At 34.6% G+C, this 22,131-nt stretch overlaps 2 protein-coding genes and 1 long non-coding RNA gene across 4 annotated transcripts; 1 reads left to right on the forward strand and 2 right to left on the reverse strand.

Moving 5' to 3' along the window:
* The first annotated feature begins 347 nt into the window (after positions 1 to 347).
* Fatp1 (Fatty acid transport protein 1) lies at positions 348 to 14,166 on the forward strand. Of its 2 annotated transcripts, none has more exons than XM_078186538.1 (13): positions 348 to 760; positions 6,197 to 6,392; positions 6,501 to 6,792; positions 10,048 to 10,198; positions 10,457 to 10,694; positions 11,571 to 11,805; positions 11,892 to 12,093; positions 12,173 to 12,365; positions 12,462 to 12,602; positions 12,679 to 12,816; positions 12,900 to 13,057; positions 13,127 to 13,280; positions 13,351 to 14,166. In XM_078186538.1, the coding sequence occupies exons 1-13, from the start codon at positions 695 to 697 to the stop codon at positions 13,503 to 13,505; spliced, it is 2,319 nt and encodes a 772-aa protein (XP_078042664.1). In that variant the 5' UTR covers positions 348 to 694; the 3' UTR covers positions 13,506 to 14,166. The 2 variants fall into 2 exon arrangements, with proteins under 2 accessions (XP_078042664.1, XP_078042665.1); XM_078186539.1 differs by lacking the exon at positions 348 to 760 and adding an exon at positions 5,754 to 5,874.
* LOC144473021 (uncharacterized) lies at positions 425 to 4,326 on the reverse strand. Its single transcript, XR_013494486.1, has 3 exons — positions 2,454 to 4,326; positions 1,341 to 1,465; positions 425 to 770 (listed from the first exon to the last, which is right to left on the reverse strand). It is a non-coding gene; the product is annotated as an uncharacterized LOC144473021 (long non-coding RNA).
* Positions 14,167 to 14,452: 286 nt separating the features above from the next.
* Positions 14,453 to 22,086, reverse strand: LOC144473013 (general transcription factor 3C polypeptide 1). The gene is made up of 9 exons (XM_078186537.1): positions 21,957 to 22,086; positions 21,537 to 21,730; positions 20,793 to 21,422; positions 20,541 to 20,706; positions 18,983 to 20,464; positions 15,258 to 18,921; positions 14,983 to 15,175; positions 14,830 to 14,917; positions 14,453 to 14,761 (listed from the first exon to the last, which is right to left on the reverse strand). The coding sequence occupies exons 1-9, from the start codon at positions 22,036 to 22,038 to the stop codon at positions 14,640 to 14,642; spliced, it is 6,621 nt and encodes a 2,206-aa protein (XP_078042663.1). The 5' UTR covers positions 22,039 to 22,086; the 3' UTR covers positions 14,453 to 14,639.
* Between the last annotated feature and the right edge of the window lie 45 nt (positions 22,087 to 22,131).

Genomic DNA, 22,131 nt, shown 5'->3' on the forward strand with positions numbered 1-22,131 from the left:
TTTATAAAGTTTCAAAAAACTATATAAACATTATATTTAGAAAAGTCCATATTAAAATCATTCTACACATAAATCATTCACACAGCTTCCCGGTTAAAATGCAAAAAATTCACGAAGTTGTTTTCAATCAAATTGATTGAAAAAAAAGACATTGGGTTAGCTCAAAATTCCAGGCAGAGATTTTGACTGTAGCAATTCTGTCGATGAACTGAACAGGCGAATTTGGTCGAGGCAAATAAAAAACTGTTTCCCGAGCACCGGTATCCCGATGGAGGGAGATCGGCTTGCATGATCGGCCTAGCAAACTCGGTACTGCCAGGTATTCCGCTTTGGTGCGCGAGCTACCCAACATCTACAGAGCAGTGTACTTAGTCGGTTCGCACACGTGGGCATCGCCTTTCGAACGGCTTTTTTTCGCCACCAATTTCTCCCGCGAAAGTTTCCTCCGGTCGTCCGAAAAGAGACATTTGTTTAAACAAAAAGGACTTTGCTCCCTTTTGCCGGCAGCAGTTCAAATTTATTGCTGTTCCCGAATAGGTGATAAGTGAATTTATGTGTAGAAACAAGTGAAACTCTTCAGGTGCTGGTACTCTGTCGCATTTTGTCACACATTGGTGTACATCTTTTTCTTCGGCTGCATTCACAAGTGCGACTTAATGAGTGCTACCGTTGCGAACGAAGAAATCATCTAATCATGTCACCAACCATCTCAAAGATATTGACTGGTAACAGAACAAGCGTGAATTCCGAGAAGAATCGTGTAAGTATCACTGAAAAAAAGAAATAGATCTATTTTACATATTGGAAAATAATTTCATTGAATTTTGTTGTGAAGCCATCTTTATTTTTGATTTTATGATTTATCCAAGTAAAAATTGACACAGTCAACACGGTAAATAATTTTTGTTAACTATTATTTGTATTGAAAAGTCAAGTTATTAAAACTATTATATTTTGAGGCTTGAAAAAAGTTGTTTCTCATTTATATAAGCTTTTGAATCCTGAAAAAAATGATCTCTGTATTTTAATTATATTTTAAAATGTAATAAAAATTGTTTATAAATTGTATTATATTTTACAACTAAAGATAAAAACTAAAAATGAAAATTGAATAATTTAAAACCGGTTTTTTTTCTATACGTACTTATTTTCGAAATTTGCAATGTAATTTCTTTTTTAAATTGATTTAATTTCGAGTCGTTTCGGCCCCCATTAAACTAAATCGATTTCCTTTCCGGTCGGTCGACGAATAAATTCAACAAAATTAATCCAGCGAGGGTATTAACCGTGTCATTTCCGTTATTTGATTGTAAATTATGATACCACGAATAGTAAATTACCATGGTTGAAGAACGGTAGGTTATCCCCACCATAGACTGCCATAAACTCTGATTTTCCTTCAATTGCAATCAGATGATAGTCTTTTAGAACTTCCAACAAAGATAAGAACAATTGCTTACGCGATCTAAAACATAATTCGTCATAATTTAACATAGTAATGAACTGTTTGCATGTTGTTAACGAATCATTTTTGCCGCAGCGATGAGAACAATGAGAAGTGTGAAATATTTTGCTGATTTTAGTATACTTCAGTTTTGAAAGTTTCAGAAAAGGAACCGGATTTGCTATTTTGTGCAGCATTATCCTTTCTCTCGGAAGAATTTGTTCCCTAAAAATGAAAGGCAAGACCGTTTATTTCCAGTTTTTTCTGCCGACCAATGTGCTGCAGGAGTATCAAGGTCATTGTGCTTTATCGTTCTCTTAGTTGTAAATTTTTATAAAAATTTTTTTGTAAAAATATTGAAATTGAATATAAAAATTAAATGATAAATTAAGTAATTAAATTGTAATGAAGACGTTGAGAAAACTTAATGACCTACTTTGCAATATATTTTGACATTAAATAATGCGGACATTACTGACCAAGTGGGTTGCCAAAGTTACAAAGCATGTATAATGAGTCAGAAGATAAGTTGTTTGCCTCGTCGTTTAATTAGTGCAACTCAGTCTCCAGATTGCATCGTAGAATTTTCTTATTTACATGGAAAAAGCTACTTGAATACTTATATAACTATGGAGAACATAATGCAGTCAGGTTACAGCAATCCAGTTGCATGTACACATCTAGCTATTATTCTTCTATCCTATCACAATTGTGTAAAGTCATACAAAAAATTATATTAGTGCGAATCTTCATTAATTTTTGTTTCTAAATTAACTCAATGATTTTTAATCGAAACGATTCGTCGAGCTTTAAAGCGATTAAAAATGAAAATTGTAAACAATTTTTGTTCTTTAATTATCTGAAGGAATTTGTAAATAATTATGATAGTTTAATAATTTATGATTAGATCTGTATCTTAGGATCAAAAAAGTGATTAAGAGAGCTGGAAGGAGAGAGGGGAATGAACTCGCAAGGCACAAATAAATGTTGCAGAATGGACAATAATTACATGTTAGAGTGCGTTACTCCTGCGTGGTTACGTCGATAGCAATAGAAAGTGTGCAACAGCCCGTGGTTCTTAGATTCTGTGTTGTTATGTGGACCGTCATATTGCAGCGCCGATGGTCATTGAACGGTTTCCGCTAGCCGTTGCCTTTTAATAGTAAACCATTCACTTATCTCCAGACATGATCCTTCAATCAGTCTTTCTTAGATTCCGCAACACATTAATTCATGAATACAAAATGTAGTATCGAAACAACTGCAGAATTAATGCAATATTCTATCGATATTGTATGTCAATGTCATGTTTTATATTTTAATATTATGCGCATTGTATAATCTAATATTATTGTAATTTATTAATACACAAGATGAACCAACAAACTTGTGCATACCAAATTTCTGTTAAGGTCACTATTTCCGAGATTTTAAGGACACCACGGTATCATTATGTTATAGCTATAATTAAGACGAATTAAACCACCTATAATATTTCGTGACCTCATTATTATCTTGGTTCTCTTATACGAAGTTGCAGAATTTGTGAAATCGTTGTTCGATCGTAAAAAATATAAAAATAATAAATAAAGAAGCCAGTTGCCAATGTTCTCCTTTTAATAAATTGTTTCTCTCTCTTTGAAAATCGAAATTATTAACACATTAATTCCTGTATTACCGGCTGAGATCATTTTAATAGAGAATGAAAAAAATTATTTCGAACGGCAAAATCTATAAATACCCTGATAAAAATCATAACGTTAAAAAACAGTTCTTGTAACGGTATGCGATTCTTCGCTGTAACTGGGGCATATTAACTGGTTTTACGGCAGTTCCTTTTTCTTATGGATCTTCATGGCGACCATAATTATGGTGGTATTTTAATAAGCTTTCGTAATCGACCTTTTCTTTTGCTCGCATTTGTTCACCAATTATTCGGTTACCGCAGAAAATTTCTAATAAGAAATTTAGAAAATTTTAGAAATAAAAATAATTTTGTGTCACATGTCACTCAATGACATGCAATTTTGTATAAACCATTCTTTATGATACATGTTGGTGAAACTGAATATTTAAGTAACTAAGGTCATGATCCATTCACGTAACCAATGACTTTGGGTTTCACGATTTTGATTAACAAATGAACAGAATGTAAGACTGTACTACAGAGCTGCTGAAAAATTTTATTTGAATTTGCAAGGCGGGTAAATTTTATTGCATTTTGCTTTGTACGCAAAACATTATTGGAATTTCAATTTTTAATTGCAACTCAATTTTCATAGCATCCTCATAAGTACATTGTTAGCGTAATGTTCATTGATCTGAACTACTTTTGTATTGCCTACAATCGCGCGCCAAAATTTGAGCAATGCATGTTGCACACAATGCAACAAATATAAGGTAAATTCTTGATTTTTTTTTACAACAAAAGATAGTCATTAGTTAGAGACCTGGTTAGAAGATTCTATTTTACTTTTGACACTGCCAAAATAGTTGATAATAAATAAATCAGATTTATTTATGTAAACGAAAATTCAAATATGTAACCGATGTACGAGAAGAGAAATGAAATAGAGCTTTTTTTGCATTGATAAAATTACTTGACTGAAACTGTTATTGTTATAAATGGAACTACATTTATCTTAATTAAGAAGTTATGTAAATTTACAAGGAAACATTGTTATATGTTTTAATATATGTTTCGTGCAAAATTGTGCATACAATAGTTCAAGAAGCTTCCGAATTCTTCCACACGTTAGCAGTGACATAGAGTTATTGATTTAAAGTCCGTTTTCGGATGTGATCGCGTAAAACCACGATTTGTGTTGTGGAAGGCTCAATTATGAAATAAATATCGCATTCGAACAGTGTGATGAGGATTCGGACGCTTTTAAAAATAGCAAAGTGATTCTAATATATGTTTGACATACATATATCGCAACCACGAGACTGAAAAGAGTCCTGCAAAAATGTGTCTTAGCTCCGTACATAACCGTTAACCGGGGCCATAAATATCTTTTCGGGGTGAGTAGGATAAGTATGAGGAGATATCTTATCAAAACTTTTTAATAATCACATCAAACGACATTAGTAATTAATATGCAGACTACTTTAATTGTTATACCTGATATTTTTATAATTGACTTTTACGAAATGTAAATTGAAATTTCGCAAAAAATGTATTGAAAATATATTTGATTTTGATTGTTTCTATGCTACTTTAGGTCAAATTTATCGTTAAAATTTTCAAAAATTTATTTTTACAGACATTTTCCTTACCAACCATTAGTAACTGTTGCTGCGCTCTTTAGTTCCCGATCTTTAGCGCTTCGATCGAGTTTCAAAAAGTTGTACTTTGAACAGTCGATGGAAAAACGTTAAAGGACTCAATCTTACATTTTTTTGATATCAAATATTGTAAAAATACCAATCCTTTGTGACATAGTATTTATCATAATCCCAAATCTACTGAATCTTACAGTTTGATAAAGAAAACGAAAATACGATCGGTATTATAACCATACAAAATTTGAAACGTAGCATTTTCTGATTCGATCTCGAACATAAATTAAGAAGCTCTACAGAAATCGCATTAGTTTTAGTTAGAACGCATTTTGCAAGAGAAACTGGTAAGAGAAAGTAGAAAGTAACGAATTAGCACATTGCGATCGATATTGAAAATTTGTATTTGCAATAATATAGATGCGTCATGAATTGTTCTAATCAACAGGAACTTAACATATGACATTAAAATGAAATCAATTTTAGTTTTCCAAAGCAGAATTAATTAACTATAACAATTATGTAGATTTACGTAGAAGAGGTATACCTGATCGAATCAACACTGTACAGTATCAACAGAAAATGAGCCAATGTCTGTCATGAACAAAATGGGAAAACATTAATCTGTCTAAAACATTCATATAAAATAACATTGTTTTTTTTTCATTGACGTTAGAATTATCAAGCACTAAAGGTATGGTTTCAAAGAAGATTTACAAAGATGTTAGAAATTGTGAATACAGTTGATTTTCATTATAAATAATTTATAGAACTTTGTTTTCTACAAGACCATCTTTACAGATTCGATAATCGTGAAATAAACAGTTTGGAAAGGACGGTGTTGATTCCTTTAGTAGTAGTAGTGTTAAGTATATGTTCTTATACTTTTGATATTTAATGTATCAATAAAACACTGACCGAACAATCCAGACACTCGAATACTCTGCCCGGAGGTGTCATTTGCGATGTCCCAGACGTTACATAACGCAGATATCCAACCTGAATGTCCCAGCATCAACAAAATACGCAGCATTATGTTGACCGTTGGTCCCGTTGCTACCTGAACGGTACGCGAACGCAGTAGCCTAGTTTCTTCGACCGGTGCATCACGCGATCACCTAACAAAACCGATTCTCGAAAGTGGCACGGTAACTTAGCTCTAGAGATAGACAGATGAGTAGATAGGGAGATAAAGAGAGAAAGACAAATGAAGTCGGAAGAACAGTATGAATATTCTGGATCCTGGATTTAAGCAGCCTCTCTTCACACTTCAACTAGGATATCTTTCACTAAAAATGTAGAGAAAACGGTGTTGCATGAAGCGCATTTTCACCGATCCGTTTCCCGACAGATTTTCAGAACTTTTTGGAAAATCGGGGGATTGTCTCAGTCATCAAATTGAAAAGAGTACTCTAAGAAACCATACGAATTACTTCCTACATATGTATGTATACGAGACATTTGTTTCAGGACGTAGAGAAGGGTGAAGTCCAAACCGACGCGGCAAGCCTCCTATCGTCGAACTGTTCACGGCCGACGTCTTCGTCGCGTACGTCGACGTCGGCCGAGAGCAGGGTCGAGCCGGAGGAGCAATTCAGAGTCGAACCTAATGTGACCAGCGTAGAAGTGGAAGTGGAAGTCAGCCCGAACAATGAACCGGCGATAAGTATGTAACGGGCATGAGAGAGACAGATAGGCAAAGAGAGGAATAGAAAGAGAGACAGTGAGAAAGATGAAGAGAGACAGAGACTCTATACGGTTGTCTTGCCTGCAGGAGCGGGGACAGAGACGACAACAACAGCTAAGACGAGGACGCGGACGGGAACAAGAACGGAAACCCGCCGCGAGTCCAGTCGGTGGAAGGCAGTCGGCCGCCTGCTTCGCCGCTTGGCGTTCATCATGTTTCTACTGGCGAGTATGATCGCGTGCCTCACGCTGCTCGCCATTTACGCGGGCCCTATCTCCATCATCCAGCTCCTCGTTGTCATCCTCGTAGCCTATCTCGTCTCCGGGGGACGTTTTCGATGGTTCTACGTCGCGTTCAAAACCCTACCCAGGGACGCAAAGTGAGTAGATCATTTTCCTGTTCTATTCGTGATTTAATGGCATTCGTTCGTCATCCGTGACCTTTGGGAACCTCGTGCGCGGAGGAAGTCAGCGTCGAGTTCACTTTCTCGGTGCTCTGGGTATTCCGAGTTGCCGGAATATACGTTTGTAACGACTTATCAGGTTTGATGATTGCAATTTGAAGAATGTTTGTAATTGAAGAGAGATGCGTTGGAGGCTGTAATAGATGTCCATTATAGATGAAGGAGTTGGACGCCTAGGATGGACGATTGTTAGGACGCGGCGTAACTTGAAATTTTTCCTTATAGATATACGATGTTCAATCGTGACTATGAAGTTCATAGCAGGTAACGCTGTTGCGTTACCGAACGTTGCATTTATTAATGACATTTTAAGAGGCTACGAAAGATATATGCATTCAAATGCAATGCATCTAATGCGTGTGATAATCGTTAGGACTATAAGACAGTAAACATAAGATGTAATAATACATTTTAGTAAAAATTTATTTAATTGCAGCTCCAATATCAAGTATCCGGTATCCAGTATCCAGAATCCAAAATTTAATACCCAGACTCCAATATCCATAAAGAATCCCATAATCCATTATTTGGAGCTTTAAATGTATTAAAAAATTCGTAAAACTCAACAGTTGCATAAAGATAAGGTACCTCTTTTTCACTTTCTTTGAACAATTATAACCCTTAAAGCTACATCCTCTTTTAGCACTGAGATTTAGGGAATATGCAGATCGCTATATTAAAATTAAACAGCGTTGACGTTCATTTATGGCGATTTAGGGAACTATAAAATCGTGAACCTGTACCTAAGTTTCTTTTAGATACGATAAAAAATTATCAATATTCGTGTTAGCATTTACATTTATTTTACATTCATTTCATTTTACTATGTCGAAGGTTTTAATTTTAATTGTACTGTACTGTTTTTGGAGCTCTTTTATAAGATGAAATATAATTCGGTAGAATATTCGTAATGCGCACCTTCCTTTAGCAATCATTGAATATTCTAATGCTCTTAACTTCAGTAGAATTTGAACGTTTGTAATTTTACGGAACTACAACGCGTTCGCGGTCCTTTAATCCCAGTATTGGAGCAAAACTAAAGTTTGAAATTATGTCCATTAGGGACACCGCGCGATTTTCGAATTTAATAATACTATTGTAATAGAATTTAAAAAATTTTTAATAGAATTCAGAATGTACAAAAATATATTCGTGATGAATTAATTCCGATTTAAATGATTAAGGAACTATAAACAGATTATTGCACTTTCTTTGTCGATAACAAAATTTTTAAACAAAACATAAATTGAATCGGAATTGAGATTGATTGATTATTTCATTATCTCGAGGCGATGCAAAAAACATTTGGTTATCGTTTCAGAATTATCTTTAATATCATAAATTACGATTGATCATGAAACATTGGTGGCAACATCGATCAGAATCTCGGTAGAAAAAATTGTGCAATGCGGTTTATATTATTACGTAACGCCGGTATTATTTACGGTTACTGTGATAAGCTTGATTTCTGTTACCTGGATCCTTTTCTGCGGTGTGCTAGCGGCTTCCTGTTGGTAATTTTTCAATCGCCATATTTTTATTAATTCATTAATTTTTAATTATGCAGGATGTTCCATCTAACACAATCACCATAAATACCCTCGATCACTGTTAAGAATGAAAAGAAATATCATAGGAATTCAAGGTTGTTAATGTCAGCGCCAAGGACAAAACTAATTCATTGACCTCTAATAGTGTGTCCCTTGAGTGACCATCAGTACCGAAAATAATATTGAAACTGTATGAACAAATTAAATATTAAGTACTTGGAGTTATGAATGATATCTTATTTTATTTTAGTATTTACTTCTTAATGAGATATAAACTGTCCAAGAGTTTATTATAAAGTGTTCAAGAGAGTTAATAAAAAAAATATAATACGCACAGGTGCATTTGAAATGAAAGTTCAGTGTACTGAGGCTATCCAAATAACGCATACGTCTCCGTGGTCTCAAATGTCTCGGCTCCGTGGTGTTAGAAACAATATTTGCGCATTAAAATCGCGATAATCTATTTACAGTCCGATCCTATGCAAATATCGTCGGTCTAAGAAACGACGCGGCTACAAATACGGAAAATTAATAGATAATGTTACACAGTTCTGCACATTGTCTCTAACAACTATTAGGTAACATAGAAAAACGGTAAAGTTAACTTAGGGAGTTCTAAAAGTACTCAATAACCAATCAAAATTTTTTAAGAAATATTATTAATTGCAAATTTGTGTAGAACATTAGTTATTAAAATTATAAACTCAGATAAACGGTAAACGTTTTGAAGGATATCATTAATTTAATAATTTAATGTACAGAGATGTATATTAATGCTTATTAAGTCATAAAACCTTTTGATGGAGTATGAATCGTCTAAAACGATGTGCGCAGCACACAGATTTCTTTCATTGCCTTAACTGGTCTATTGAGTCAACTAAGTGCTCAAATTTCCTCTAAGATGTACTCGGATGCATCTTAGTTTACAATTCGATTACTATTATTTATGCTCCGACTCTTGAAACCAATCTTTAAATTTTGTAAGCAATATTTAAAAAAATGGATAAAAATAGGATAACAACGAGAAATAAATAAAAAAAGATACTATTTAGTTGATATGTTTATAAACGGCAAAACAGAAATGTAGAAGATTCTATATTTGTAACAGATTCATCTAATATTTAAAAGTTTAACTTTTGCTACATTCTGCTGCTCAGTATAATCATTTAACTGAATTTCATATGTTAATGCAATCGGTTTTTGTATTCAAGATTATGAATAACTCTTGTGGAATGATGTTGAATTAATTCGAAGTTCGCGACACGCGTAACAGACACTTCTCATTATTTTACGAGACCATGTGTACCTTTGGCCTTAGTTAATCTTTTCAAGTTTCATTAGAAACATCAATTTTTAATAAATGTTTACTTTCGGTAAATAAATTTGTGATATGTCTATTTCACGTACGACTTTTTAAAAAATATTCTCTTTTCTAGAAAAATGGTTTTGTTTACACTTTAGCGCTAAGTATTGATTATTTACGTTTAACGCAAGTTTCCAATTTTTATAAAGAATGTCTATCTTATCACCAGATTTTTTGTCGATCAGATCATATAACTGATATTAATCGGTTGGTAAAAGGTCAAGACAGAAAAGCAACAGTATCTTTTGTTTGTTTCAGAGCCCTGTTTGGGTATGTAAAAATTTTGCTCGCTATACGTGGCCATGCGAGGAAGGATAGAATCGTCGCTGACGTATTCCGAGAATGTGTCAAACGACATCCGAACAAAGTTTGTTTTATCTACGAAGATGAAGAATGGACTTTCCAACAGGTGAGATTCAACACTGGGCACAAAATATTTCTCTTTATATTTTTTACATCATATGGTAAAATGAGTCAAAGTAATTAGAGGAACTTCAGTCTACTCAAAGTGTGCTTCATACTTTACACTGTAGAGTATACAATATGAACATTTTTCATTTCAATTAAAAGTTACAATAAACTATCCTCTAAATATTTTGACCGTATTATCAAATATGTTAGACTAACAGTTATTTCTGGCCCTGAAGTTTCTGACAACAATTTCCAGGTAGAGGATTACAGTAACAAAATTGCCGCCATATTTAAGAACCATGGCTATCGTAGGGGTGACCTTGTTGGTCTACTTTTGGAGAATCGACCAGAGTATGTCGCAATTTGGCTGGGACTGAGCAAACTAGGAGTAATAGTACCACTAATCAACATCAATCTTCGGAAAACTTCTCTTTTGCACAGCATAAACGTTGCTGAATGCCAAGCGCTTATTTATGGTGCAGATTTTGTCGATGGTAAGAACCTTGGCATGCAGTTCGAAATTAGTAAATTAAGTAATTGTGAAAGATTCGGCCACGCACCGATGCGAATAGCGTGTGTACAAGTGCACGCAAACCCACCGTTAATATAGCACACTGGAAAGTATAGGAAATTCTCTGCCATGGAAGATTGCGCAGGATTTAATAGGGTTTCGAAAACTCGAGTATAAAGGTTTCTATGTTTCAATTATGAAAACTACGTACACGGAAGTTTCTTACATAGAACAGTTTTACTAGCAGCATTATTATTTCAATGTGCCTTTTAAAGCAAATAATCGTTGAAAATAAGTTACACAATACTGAAATGATACATCAGAGATTAATAAAAACTTGAAGAATTACTGCCATCTGTAAAGAACTTAGAAATATCTATGAGAAACATGTTTTTGCTTCTTAGGAAAAAACAAGTCAATGAAATTGTTTTATTTAACTAGACTTTTTCTCAGTAGTTCTTTTAAAGGTCTGCAATTAGGTTTAAACTCAAAAAATACAAAAGTAAAATATCCGGAAAGAGAATATCTAACAACTTTAACGCCCTTGGAACGCTAATATTCTCAGCTGTTCTACAACCTTCACACGGCCGAATAAACGATATTCGATTACCGTAGCGTGTGGCTGATTGATGCAATAATAGGAAATAGAACTAACTACGTTAGAATGGAAGAAAATTGGGTGTTCGGTTGCGTGTCTCCGTCGACTTATCATGAGGGCCATTTTATAAATGATTGCGTAACGTTAAAGTCCACTGTATTCACACGTCCAAATTGCACTTTCAGCACAGTTGAAATAACTAATAACGTGCCAATTCAATTTTTAATCCTATCTCTTATATTATTTAATTATTTTTTCCAGCCGTGTCCGAGGTTGTGGGCTCCTTGGACCCTAAATTCGCACTATACAGGCTCGGTGAAGTACCAAACAGCACTGTATCAAAACTTAATGACAAAGACTTGACTGCCCTAATGGCTGAAGTATCCACAGCTCCACCAGTTCTGCAAGAAAAACCATCTTACAAAGACAAATTGCTGTATATTTTTACAAGTGGCACAACTGGGCTTCCAAAAGCTGCAGTCATCACAAATGATAGGTAAATGCACTTTATGTTGCATGAGAAAATATTTGACAATATTTAAAATTCGTGTAAATGTTTAACTCTGATTTTTTTTGTTCTAGGTATATGTTTATAGCTACCGGGATTTTTATGATAGCAGAGTTCAAAAGCACAGACAGATTTTACACGCCCATGCCTCTTTATCATACTGCAGCTGGTGCAATGACGGTTGGTGCAGCTGTTTTACATGGTGCAACGGTGGTTATCAGGAAAAAGTTCTCAGCGAGTGCCTACTTTCCTGATTGCATTAAATATAATTGTACAGTGAGTTAGGAAATGAAAATATTAACTTAATTTTAAATGTTGTAAATGAGCATTGTGTTATATGCAATCATTTTTTTAGATTGGTCAATACATTGGAGAAATGTGCAGATACATTTTGGCAGTGCCTCCGAGACCGGAAGACAAGAAACATAAGATTAGACTAATGTTCGGCAATGGTTTGAGGCCCCAAATATGGCCCGAGTTCGTCGAACGTTTTAACATTCCAAGAGTTGCCGAGTTTTATGGAGCAACTGAAGGAAATGCTAATATTGGTATAACAATGAATCTTTTAAATAATATTAGATTGTTCTAAGCATATCACTAACATTTTAGAATTAAACTAACACATTTTTTTTGTTTTCTTTCAGTAAATACTGACAATACAGTTGGAGCCATTGGTTTCGTATCCCGTATTATTCCATCGTTTTACCCCATTTCTATTTTAAAATCGAATTCTGATGGGGAACCCATAAGAAATGCGAAAGGTTTATGTCAAACTTGTGAACCAAGTATGTATTGAAACAGTGACTCTAATAATTATAGATCTTTTGCTACTTATACACATTAATTCTACTATTTACTCAGATGAACCAGGCGTATTCGTTGGCAAAATCATTCCCAACAACCCATCTAGAGCATTTTTAGGATATGTAGATCAAAAAGCATCGGAAAAGAAGATAGTTCGCGATGTGTTTAAAAAGGGAGACTCAGCATTTATATCCGGTACCAATCCAACTCAATAACGTCATAAAAATAGATATTTAATTTACATGAATATATTTACATAATATATTTCTCTTACACAGGTGACATTTTAATAGCGGACGAGTTAGGATATTTATATTTTAAGGATAGAACAGGCGATACTTTCCGATGGAAAGGTGAAAATGTGTCTACGTCCGAGATCGAAGCTATTATTAGCAATGTTGTTAATTATAGAGACTGCATTGTGTACGGAGTCGAGGTACATAAATTCCAGATAATTTAAAAAAATACGCAGATAATTTTAAACTACTTTCATATTTTTCTTTAGATTCCAGGAGTTGAGGGAAAAGCTGGAATGGCAGCAATATACGACGAGAGCAACTCTTTAGATATGAATAAATTATCCATCGATTTTAAAGAGAACTTAGCATTTTATGCGATTCCCAGATTTATTAGGATCTTAACAAAAATTGACCTAACAGGTGTGTAAGATAATTTCCGACAAGATATACTTTTCAGTTAGATTTAACTAACTAAGAATAATATTTTTAGGTACATTTAAATTAAAAAAGAAGGACCTCGTAGATGAAGGTTACAATCCTAACAGCACAAAGGACAAATTATACTACTTGAGTGAAAAATCCGGTTACCAGTTGTTAACGACGGAAGTCTATGAACAAATTTTAGAAAGGAAAATTCGTTTTTAAGTCAATGATTACGGGAACAATTTTCAACTTTTTCTATGCATCACCAAGAAAGGATCTTTGTCCTTGATTTAAAGGAATTACTTATTACGAAAGTATTTTCTTATAGCGATTAAATTATTCTTCTTATTTTTCTAATATAATTTTTGTATGAGCTTATAATGCGTGAAATTCGATAACAAAACAGTATACGAAGTATATTGCATCTAGATAGGAATGAGGGATTTCTGGTTCAAAAATAAATGAACTTTATATTTTCAAAATTATTGTTATTAAAAGATAACGCGATTTTAATGCTCATCACAAAAGTTATCATTTTATTTTAAAGCTAGAAATCTTTCATTCTTCAAATACATCACATTTTATAATGCAAATGATATTTAAAGAAAGTTGTTTTTATACATAGAGGAATGTCCGTGAAGACATTCCTTGAAAAATGTAGGACAAAATTGTTTGGTATAAAACTCTTGAATGTTCTATAGCACAAAGAGTGAATAAATACGTATTTTATAAATTGGATAGAATTTTTAGTTTTGAATCTAGGCGATGTTAAAGATGTTATACTGTTATTTATATATTTTAAACAAACATGTTGTTGTTAACGGTGTTGTCGTACAGTATATTGAACAATTTTATCTGTAATAAATTTCGTAACGAAATGTGAGTCGAAATACGTATTTACTGTAACGAAACGTTCCGTTATTAATTTCATTCAACACAACACTAAGTTTCTTATTTTTATCATAACTAGAGTTTTATTAAACTAGGTTCATTTTCATAATAGCAAAACATTAATGACGATATAAAAAGGTAATGTACAAAATATTTATTGAGGTAATTATGAATATTTAGTAACTGTTAAATTAGTTAAAAAAGCAAAAATAGTTGAATATTTAAAACAACATTTTGAGATAGAGGTATCAAAATAAAAAAACACTACAATATTTGCTATCAAAATCAAAATTTTTTCAACAACATAACAATACTATAAAGTACTTGCAAATAAATATATTACATATTTAATAAAAAAGATTTTATATTACATCTACATGTTCATGAATTGTATATATTAGTTATATAACAGTCATTGTATAAATTCACATTTTGTATCTTTTAAATATGTTTACTTATAACCTTTTATTTGATATAATCCGAGGTGTACCTTTTAGTGCTCAAAAAGATCGAGAATTTCAACATAGCTCCTGTTGCAGGCTCGACAAAAATATCTTCCTCGACATTCCAATCATTATTTGTAATCTCTGGAATACGAAATTTAATATTAACAGATAATTATTAATTTAATTTAACTTAATAGTTCATCACTTACTTGACTCGATTCGCGCTGGCTTTGAAAACAAAGTTACGCGCGGTTTTTTCAAAATTATCTTTACCAAGCATTTTAACTTTATCAGTATCTATAATAGAAACTTGTGAATTTATTTCATACTTAATTTTGTATTTGATATATTTAAAGAATTACCTCAACCAGTTCGCGTGTATGACAAGGTTGCAGGACAGGAAGAAATCGATTTTGAATTTTCGACAGCGGTATACCCGGGTGTGTCAAACAATATAATAATATTGAGCCTAACATTCGATCCAGGACTCTTCTGTTCAAAACACCGTCTATTCTGATCCATGGTTTGATGACAACCTTAATTTCTTCCTTTGTTCTACAATATACATTAAAGAATCATTTTTTTTATCAATAATTAGTAACAGCTAGCATAATTTCAGATACAGGAAGTTAATTACGTAAGGTCCAACTGCTTGGCAGCTCTAGATATATCTTTCTGCGCCTGCAGCCCTGTCCTCTTTCGCTGCATTCTCTTCTTCACTTGTGCATTTTCTTCATCCTCAAAGTCCTTATCAGAATCATCATTTTCGAGGTTCTTTGCCTCTACCTCAATTTCTTCAGGATCTTCAACGGTATCAGCTTTTTTAATTTCGGATGGTGCTCTAGGAGTTTCACTCTCTTTAGTTACATTTACATCATTGCCTTCATCTATTATGACTTCCGGCTCCATAATATAAACTGTATTTTTAGGCATTGGAGTTAACGACTCCCTTTCGAGGCGACAAATCTTATAGGATCGTATCATCCAGCAGTCAGCGTAGTGATAATGAATGTATCGAACAGTCGTTACTCCCGACCTCAAAAGCAGACGGTGTTTAGTGAGCTGTGTAACAATGCTGTACAATAAATTTTCCCCTAGAGTACGCACAAACTTATTCATCAATTCTAAAATACTGGCCCCTAATTCTTTCTTCTTGTGTACAAACTCGTAGACTGCCTCTATGTCTTTCAAATTAAATTCCGACTCCATGTTTTTCTGGAAATCATGAAATGAGATCCCATCGCTAGGTAAAACCACAGACTCATTCAACTCATTAATTAACTCATTTGCAGTATCCAATCTTAAAGGCAGCAGCTCTGGAGGCACCAAAAAGTTCTCGAAAACTGCACCTCCACTTAAGGTATCTGGTTTTGGTACAGTCAACGAATAATACACTTTGAACATGTTTACCACAAAATACTCGTGCGCATGATGACTATCAGCTACTGTTAAGTTAGACAACTCTTCTCTCATCCTCAGTAAAGCCAATCGAGTGTATTTCTTGTGCGCATCACCCGAGTCAACAATCTTACAATACTGACGTAGATAACATTGTTCTACAGGAATGCTCTTTAGTATGTCACTAACTCGAGTGAAGATCTGCCCATTCACACTTCTCGATGGTACAACAATTTCATTCCTGCTGTTTGAAACACCTTGCTTTACTTTATTAACATTATCAACCTCTTGTACAGTACTTTTATTTACAGTTGATGATGCATTTGAATCCTCTTTGATGTTTGCTTCAGTATCAGATTTAAATTTCTTCTTTCTTGGCTCATCTTTATCAAACTCATTTCCGCCTTCGCCGCGAACCCTTTTATTTCTGGTTGCCAGCTCTTTCTTTATATCCGTTATAGTACTGCAGTTTTCATTATCAACTAATGCGTCTCTAGTCTCTGTCCTGTTACTGCTGTCATTTTCAGTCTCCATTGCTGAGTCGTCATCGCCTCGTGTTGCACGCTCAACGTCTTCCTTGTTTAACACAATTTTGGTGCCATCTTGGAATTTAATTGTATTGTCATCAGTAACATTATAAGCAATCTCATCATCATCACTACTAAAGTTCTCATCGTAATCAGCAAGACTCTTGCCATCCTCAAAATTCTTTTCTTCAATGTCGAATTCATTCTTTTCTGTATCCAAATCTAAAAGGCCATCTTGATTAGTATCATTGACACTGTTCTGCTCAAGGTCAGTTATCATATCAGTACTTTTGTTCAGGTTATCTAATGTTACTAATACATCTTGGTATCTTTTAGCAATTCTAAAATAAGTCTCATCCTTTTCCTGCAACCTTGGATCAAGCATAATTACCTGATCAGGTATCTCAATGTCGAAATCAATCTGATCCCTGGTTATATACTCATATGTTGCTGCTATCACACCACCAGTCATTGGTGTCACCTTAACCCCCATGTAACTATCCGATGACACATTCGGATCACTCAATTGAGATTGGAAATACCAAGAACTGCTGAGCTTCAAGAAAACATCATACGACTCTTTGAATAGGTCATAAGACCACCTGGTGTGAAACTTGCATACATAATTACTGCTCAGTTGATATTGCGAGCTGCTCATTGGCATATAATGACCGAACTTCTTGATTGTGGGCAGTTGGCTCTTTTTGACAGTCACCAGCTGATCACTTCTGATCTTTGACATAGCATTTCGTAATAACATTTCAGGGTACTGTTCATACACCTTGAACAATTGGTATGCCCAAGACCGTCTATCCTTCCCACAGCACATGGCACTGTGAATGACAGAGTTAATAACTGCAGAGTGTACGTCATTAACGTTCTGAACGTCTTTAGTAAACCCAAGGTTGCCGAATGGTTTCGTAGGGCGCACCACTTTGTATAACAAATTGAACTCTTGCAGGGTGGCTGGCATGGCATGAGGCTCCTTAACTTCAACATCTGAAATATCATAATATTTTTTAATGATGTACGCAACTAACGACTTGAACACTTCCGCAACCTTTGTTTCAAACTCGTAACTCTTGTGCTCTTCTTTGAGCTTGTTCATAATATCATTGAAACGCTTCTTGATAAAGAAGTTCTGCTTGACCTCCTCGACTCCTAGAGCAACAATGTTCACATTTTGCTGTCGCCTGAGCATGTAGAGTAGTCTTCTTTGACAAGCCCTTGACGTTTTATTATGTGAAACCGCAGAATAATCTCGCAAAACATCTCTGACCATGGAAAACGTAATTATCTGTTTTCTTGCGTTTGGGCACAAATATACCATGGCTACCTTGCAAATCAATAGAATCTTATCTTCACACGGATCCCAGTCTACCCTTAGTTTATTCATCCGCTGTAAAGCTCTGTAATCAACTTCATCATACTTCGTCTTCTTCCTATTGTTACACTTCCGAGGCAACACTCTCCTCACGTAAGACTTTTGTTTAATGCTCCGGCTGCCCGTCAGTTCCTCATATTTTCTCTGATCATTCGTACTATCAGCCTTACTTTCCACTTTTCTCTTCAACTCTAGTGCATTCACAGAAGGAGGGCCGGAGACTTTCTTCAAGCCAGAGAACTCTGTGAACTTGATAGGTTTCGCTTTTATTGTTGAGAGGTACGTGTCCCTTTGACACTGCACATTCCGCTTCTTCTTCTGAGAACTGTTTTTGAGTGCCCAGTTCCAGTTCCTTTTTAAGTGTGCAAAACACGCTGAGTCTATCCCTGCAGCTCCCTTACGGTCCCCGGGAATATGCCCAGTGTCCATTCGCACAGCTTCTTCTGAAGAACGAGCCACAACTGCCTCCATTAGTGCAGCTTTCTTATTCATGTCTTCCAATACTATATCCGTGCCTTGAACAACCAAACGACCACCCAGTGGAGTGCTGATACAAGTGTTCCACATGTCGTACCAGTACTTCTCAACCGTCGCCAGCTCATCGAAATTATATTTGTATACTGGGTATGGTTTATCCTCAATTGTGTGATAGCCAGGGGCCGAAGATGTTGTATCTAACAGCTCTGATCGTCGATTTACATAAATGAACACCTGATCTTTCTCCTTCAATTTCTGAGGTCCGAACTGTACCAATCCTATATAACACAGTCTCGTCATAGTTTCGTGGATGTTAAAAATGTATTTGCGCCCATGAAGCAAAGGGTTTCGTATCTCTGGTGGCAGTTCTCGAACCAAATAGTGCTTTCGAATAGGATGGTTTGTGTATGAATCCAAATCTGGTATAATATGATGAATGTAATGAAGTTTTAAAAATGCAGATAATGGAAGGCGTAAAAGTACGTCACACATTAGTGTCCAGCCTCGGGGCCAACCTAAAAATTAAAGAATACGAGTTTAAATTTTGAACAGATCTTAGGGAATCCTGATACTGACCAGTATATTTTGGCAAAGGCGGCATGAACATTTTCCAGCTGATATCCTTGGTATAAATCGTGCTGAATTCTTCTGCTAGTTCACCTGTGATATTAAAATCATTGTTCCGCAGAATTTGTACCTGTTCACTTTTCGAAATTGCTGGTTCACCAGGATGTTCATAGACCAGATAATACAAAACCGTATGCAACGTTTGCATGCGTATGAATTTCGGGCAGTACCCATACTTCTTGGACCCTCTGGGTCCACACTTGTAATTAGGAGACACGGTTTTCAAGTTCTTCAAGCAGGACTTGACTTCCGACTTATCTGAAACCCCTTTAGTGCTACCATCTTTACTGCTGTTTGGTTTTTCTGAATTCGTCTTCGAGGGCATTCTAATTCTCTGGGATAATAATAAAAAGAATTTTAGCTTTGCTTGCTCTACAGCCGACTGAATGATAGCATTGTCAACGGTGATGCTTGGATCGCATATAAATATCAAGGACTTGTCTCTGCCGTTGCTACTCAATGTTACTTTTATATTTTTTACTAGATTATCTTTCGAAAGCTTTTGTAATAATCTTAGTAGAGATTTCTTATCAATTTTCACAATGTAGCCTTCTTTGTCTTCCTCCTCGTGGATCATCTTTAGTAACTTCGTCATATCGTCGATGACTTGGTGATCTTTAACAGCCTCTATAATCATGTTAGCCCTTCGCAACAGTCTGTACGTAATATGAGAATGCGTAATTTTATTTTTCTCACTGTTCTGCACGTTTTCCATAAACCCAAACAGTTCGTTAGTCTTGCGGGTTTTTATCGGCGCCAAAACAGTGAAATTGACTTTTATGTTTCTATAAGTATTTTGTGCTTTCTCGTTCATTTTTTCAGTGACGTGAGTGAGCGTAAAATCGTCGTTTGAACTCTGTTTCGTTTCAGTAACAGCATATTTCAGACCTAAGGATGTACGTTTGTATCTATTTGACAGTTTTGTTATGTTATATTTGCACAATATCCTATTAACAAGATGAAAAGAATTTTGCATTTCTATTATAGATTCATTCGACCTCTCTTGATCATTTTTATCAATTTCAGTGACTACAACACAATCCTTACTTTCTACATTTTCCACAATTCTATCAACTGGTTCTGGATCTAAAGTTTCCTTTTTCTTCGAATCGTCATTTTCTGTTATCATCTGTTTTGTTAGCTCCTTTATCTTGTCCATTTCTAAGTGAAACTGTTTACTTAACATGCTATTTTTCTCAAACTTCTTTGACACATACTTTGTCAATCTTTGTCTACCAATATCGTTCATATAAGTTGCAACAACGCCTTGTTTGACTATGTTTCTCAACATTGTACGTGATTGTAACCTAGTTAAGCCCATGGTTTTGGCTAATTGCCCTTGACATAAACCATTACTTCCAGTAGCCTCAATGATATCATTGACTTGTTTCATGTATGGTACACAGAACTTGTGATTAGAGATATTTATCTCTACAAAATAAAAAATATATTAAAAGTGAATATCTACATAACCGTTTCTATGTAAAGAAATCCATTTAAACCAAACCATGCAATTCATCCTCCTCTTGCACGTCATCCTTCCATACATCAGCAACATCAATAGAGGGAAGTAATAATTGTACTACTTTAATCTTCTTCTCTTTCTCTGGATTGTTCTGTTGCTGCCACTCCAGAGGCTCTGCATTTGGATATAATGTTCTGTATGGTACTTTCTGCTCAAAAAGAATTTTAATATCGTAATTTTAATGATCGAAAGTAACGATTGCAAAGAATGATTATTTGTTAAAATTTAACTTACAATATCAGTCTTGACAATCTTCTGAAAAAATGAAGTCTTACACAATTTTTTAATTGCATTCTCAATCCTTAACTTACGTTTTATTTCATCATATTCAGCAACACAATTAGGCTTTGACTGCAAAATCTTAATAACTTCTTCTGCTAAAAAAATTGCTTTAGGTTTTCTTTCAACAAAAAACCTTGTTAGATGCAACAGACTTCCATTACAACTGTGACCACCACTTTTCTGATGATGTATCTGCTTTGTTATTAGCTTGTGACGTAACAATAATTTTCTGTGGTAGAATAGACTCTTAGGATCCTCCTTTAGTGCACTGAGACTCAGTTTACCCTGTGTAACTTCACCATGGTACCGTGACCTGCCTACTCTCTCAAGAAAACAATATTGTATCACACTTAGACCAATTAAAGGAGTGACTTCTTCTCCCATTAATGCATGGTTTCTTGCATACTGTGATGCAACAATAACTAACTTGTTTCCATATTTTTGTGTAGCCTCATCTAAGGTAAGACTTCTAACATATTCTGTTATGTCTTTACGAGTAGAAAAACTTGAACATGATCCTTTCACACCCGTTGCAACATTGTAAATGGGACAATGTGGGTAAATATCTGGCGGCACATGATCCTGATAATGATTACTTTAAATAATAATTTATAACCAAAGAAATAATTGTACTTATTCTAAAAATTAATTATTTTCTGATAACCAAGAAGAGATCTCTAAAAATGTGGTACTTACAGGTTCCAATATGATACCTAAGTCAGGATCTACATATTCGTAACGATCGAAAATAACAAGGGGCTGTCTTGCAGTCTGTAGTTCACAGAATGCAAATTCATTAACGGTTACACATATCGACCAAATTTGTGTCATTAGTGGTTTTGGAATTGCTTCAGGATTGTGGAGACGTTGCTCTAAACGCAACCATAGTGCTACAAATATATAAATGATTAGTATTATAATAATGTTTGTATTTAGAGAAAGGATATCTGAGATCATAATAACAATCCAACTCCACTTTTGTTGTTACTTCAGATTCGCAAAAATTAATATTGCTGTTACTATTAACTGAGGCATACTATTAAATTGAAGCAATTAATATTCCGTCTGCAATTGCTGAAATTATGTTGATAAAAACATGCTTATGTTTGTACTAACCTTGTAACGTGATTCCATCCAAACCTTCCAACGCGACTTCGTCAATAACTATATCAATTAAATTAATTGTTGGATACGCCATAATACACACTATATGAAAATTCAATGTACACAATAATATAATCTTCGTATATTTATTTTCCTCGGCATTTTATAAAACACTATTAACGATACG

Source organism: Augochlora pura, chromosome 7 (genome assembly GCF_028453695.1).
Source record: "Augochlora pura isolate Apur16 chromosome 7, APUR_v2.2.1, whole genome shotgun sequence".
In the NCBI taxonomy this organism is placed as follows: domain Eukaryota; kingdom Metazoa; phylum Arthropoda; class Insecta; order Hymenoptera; family Halictidae; genus Augochlora; species Augochlora pura.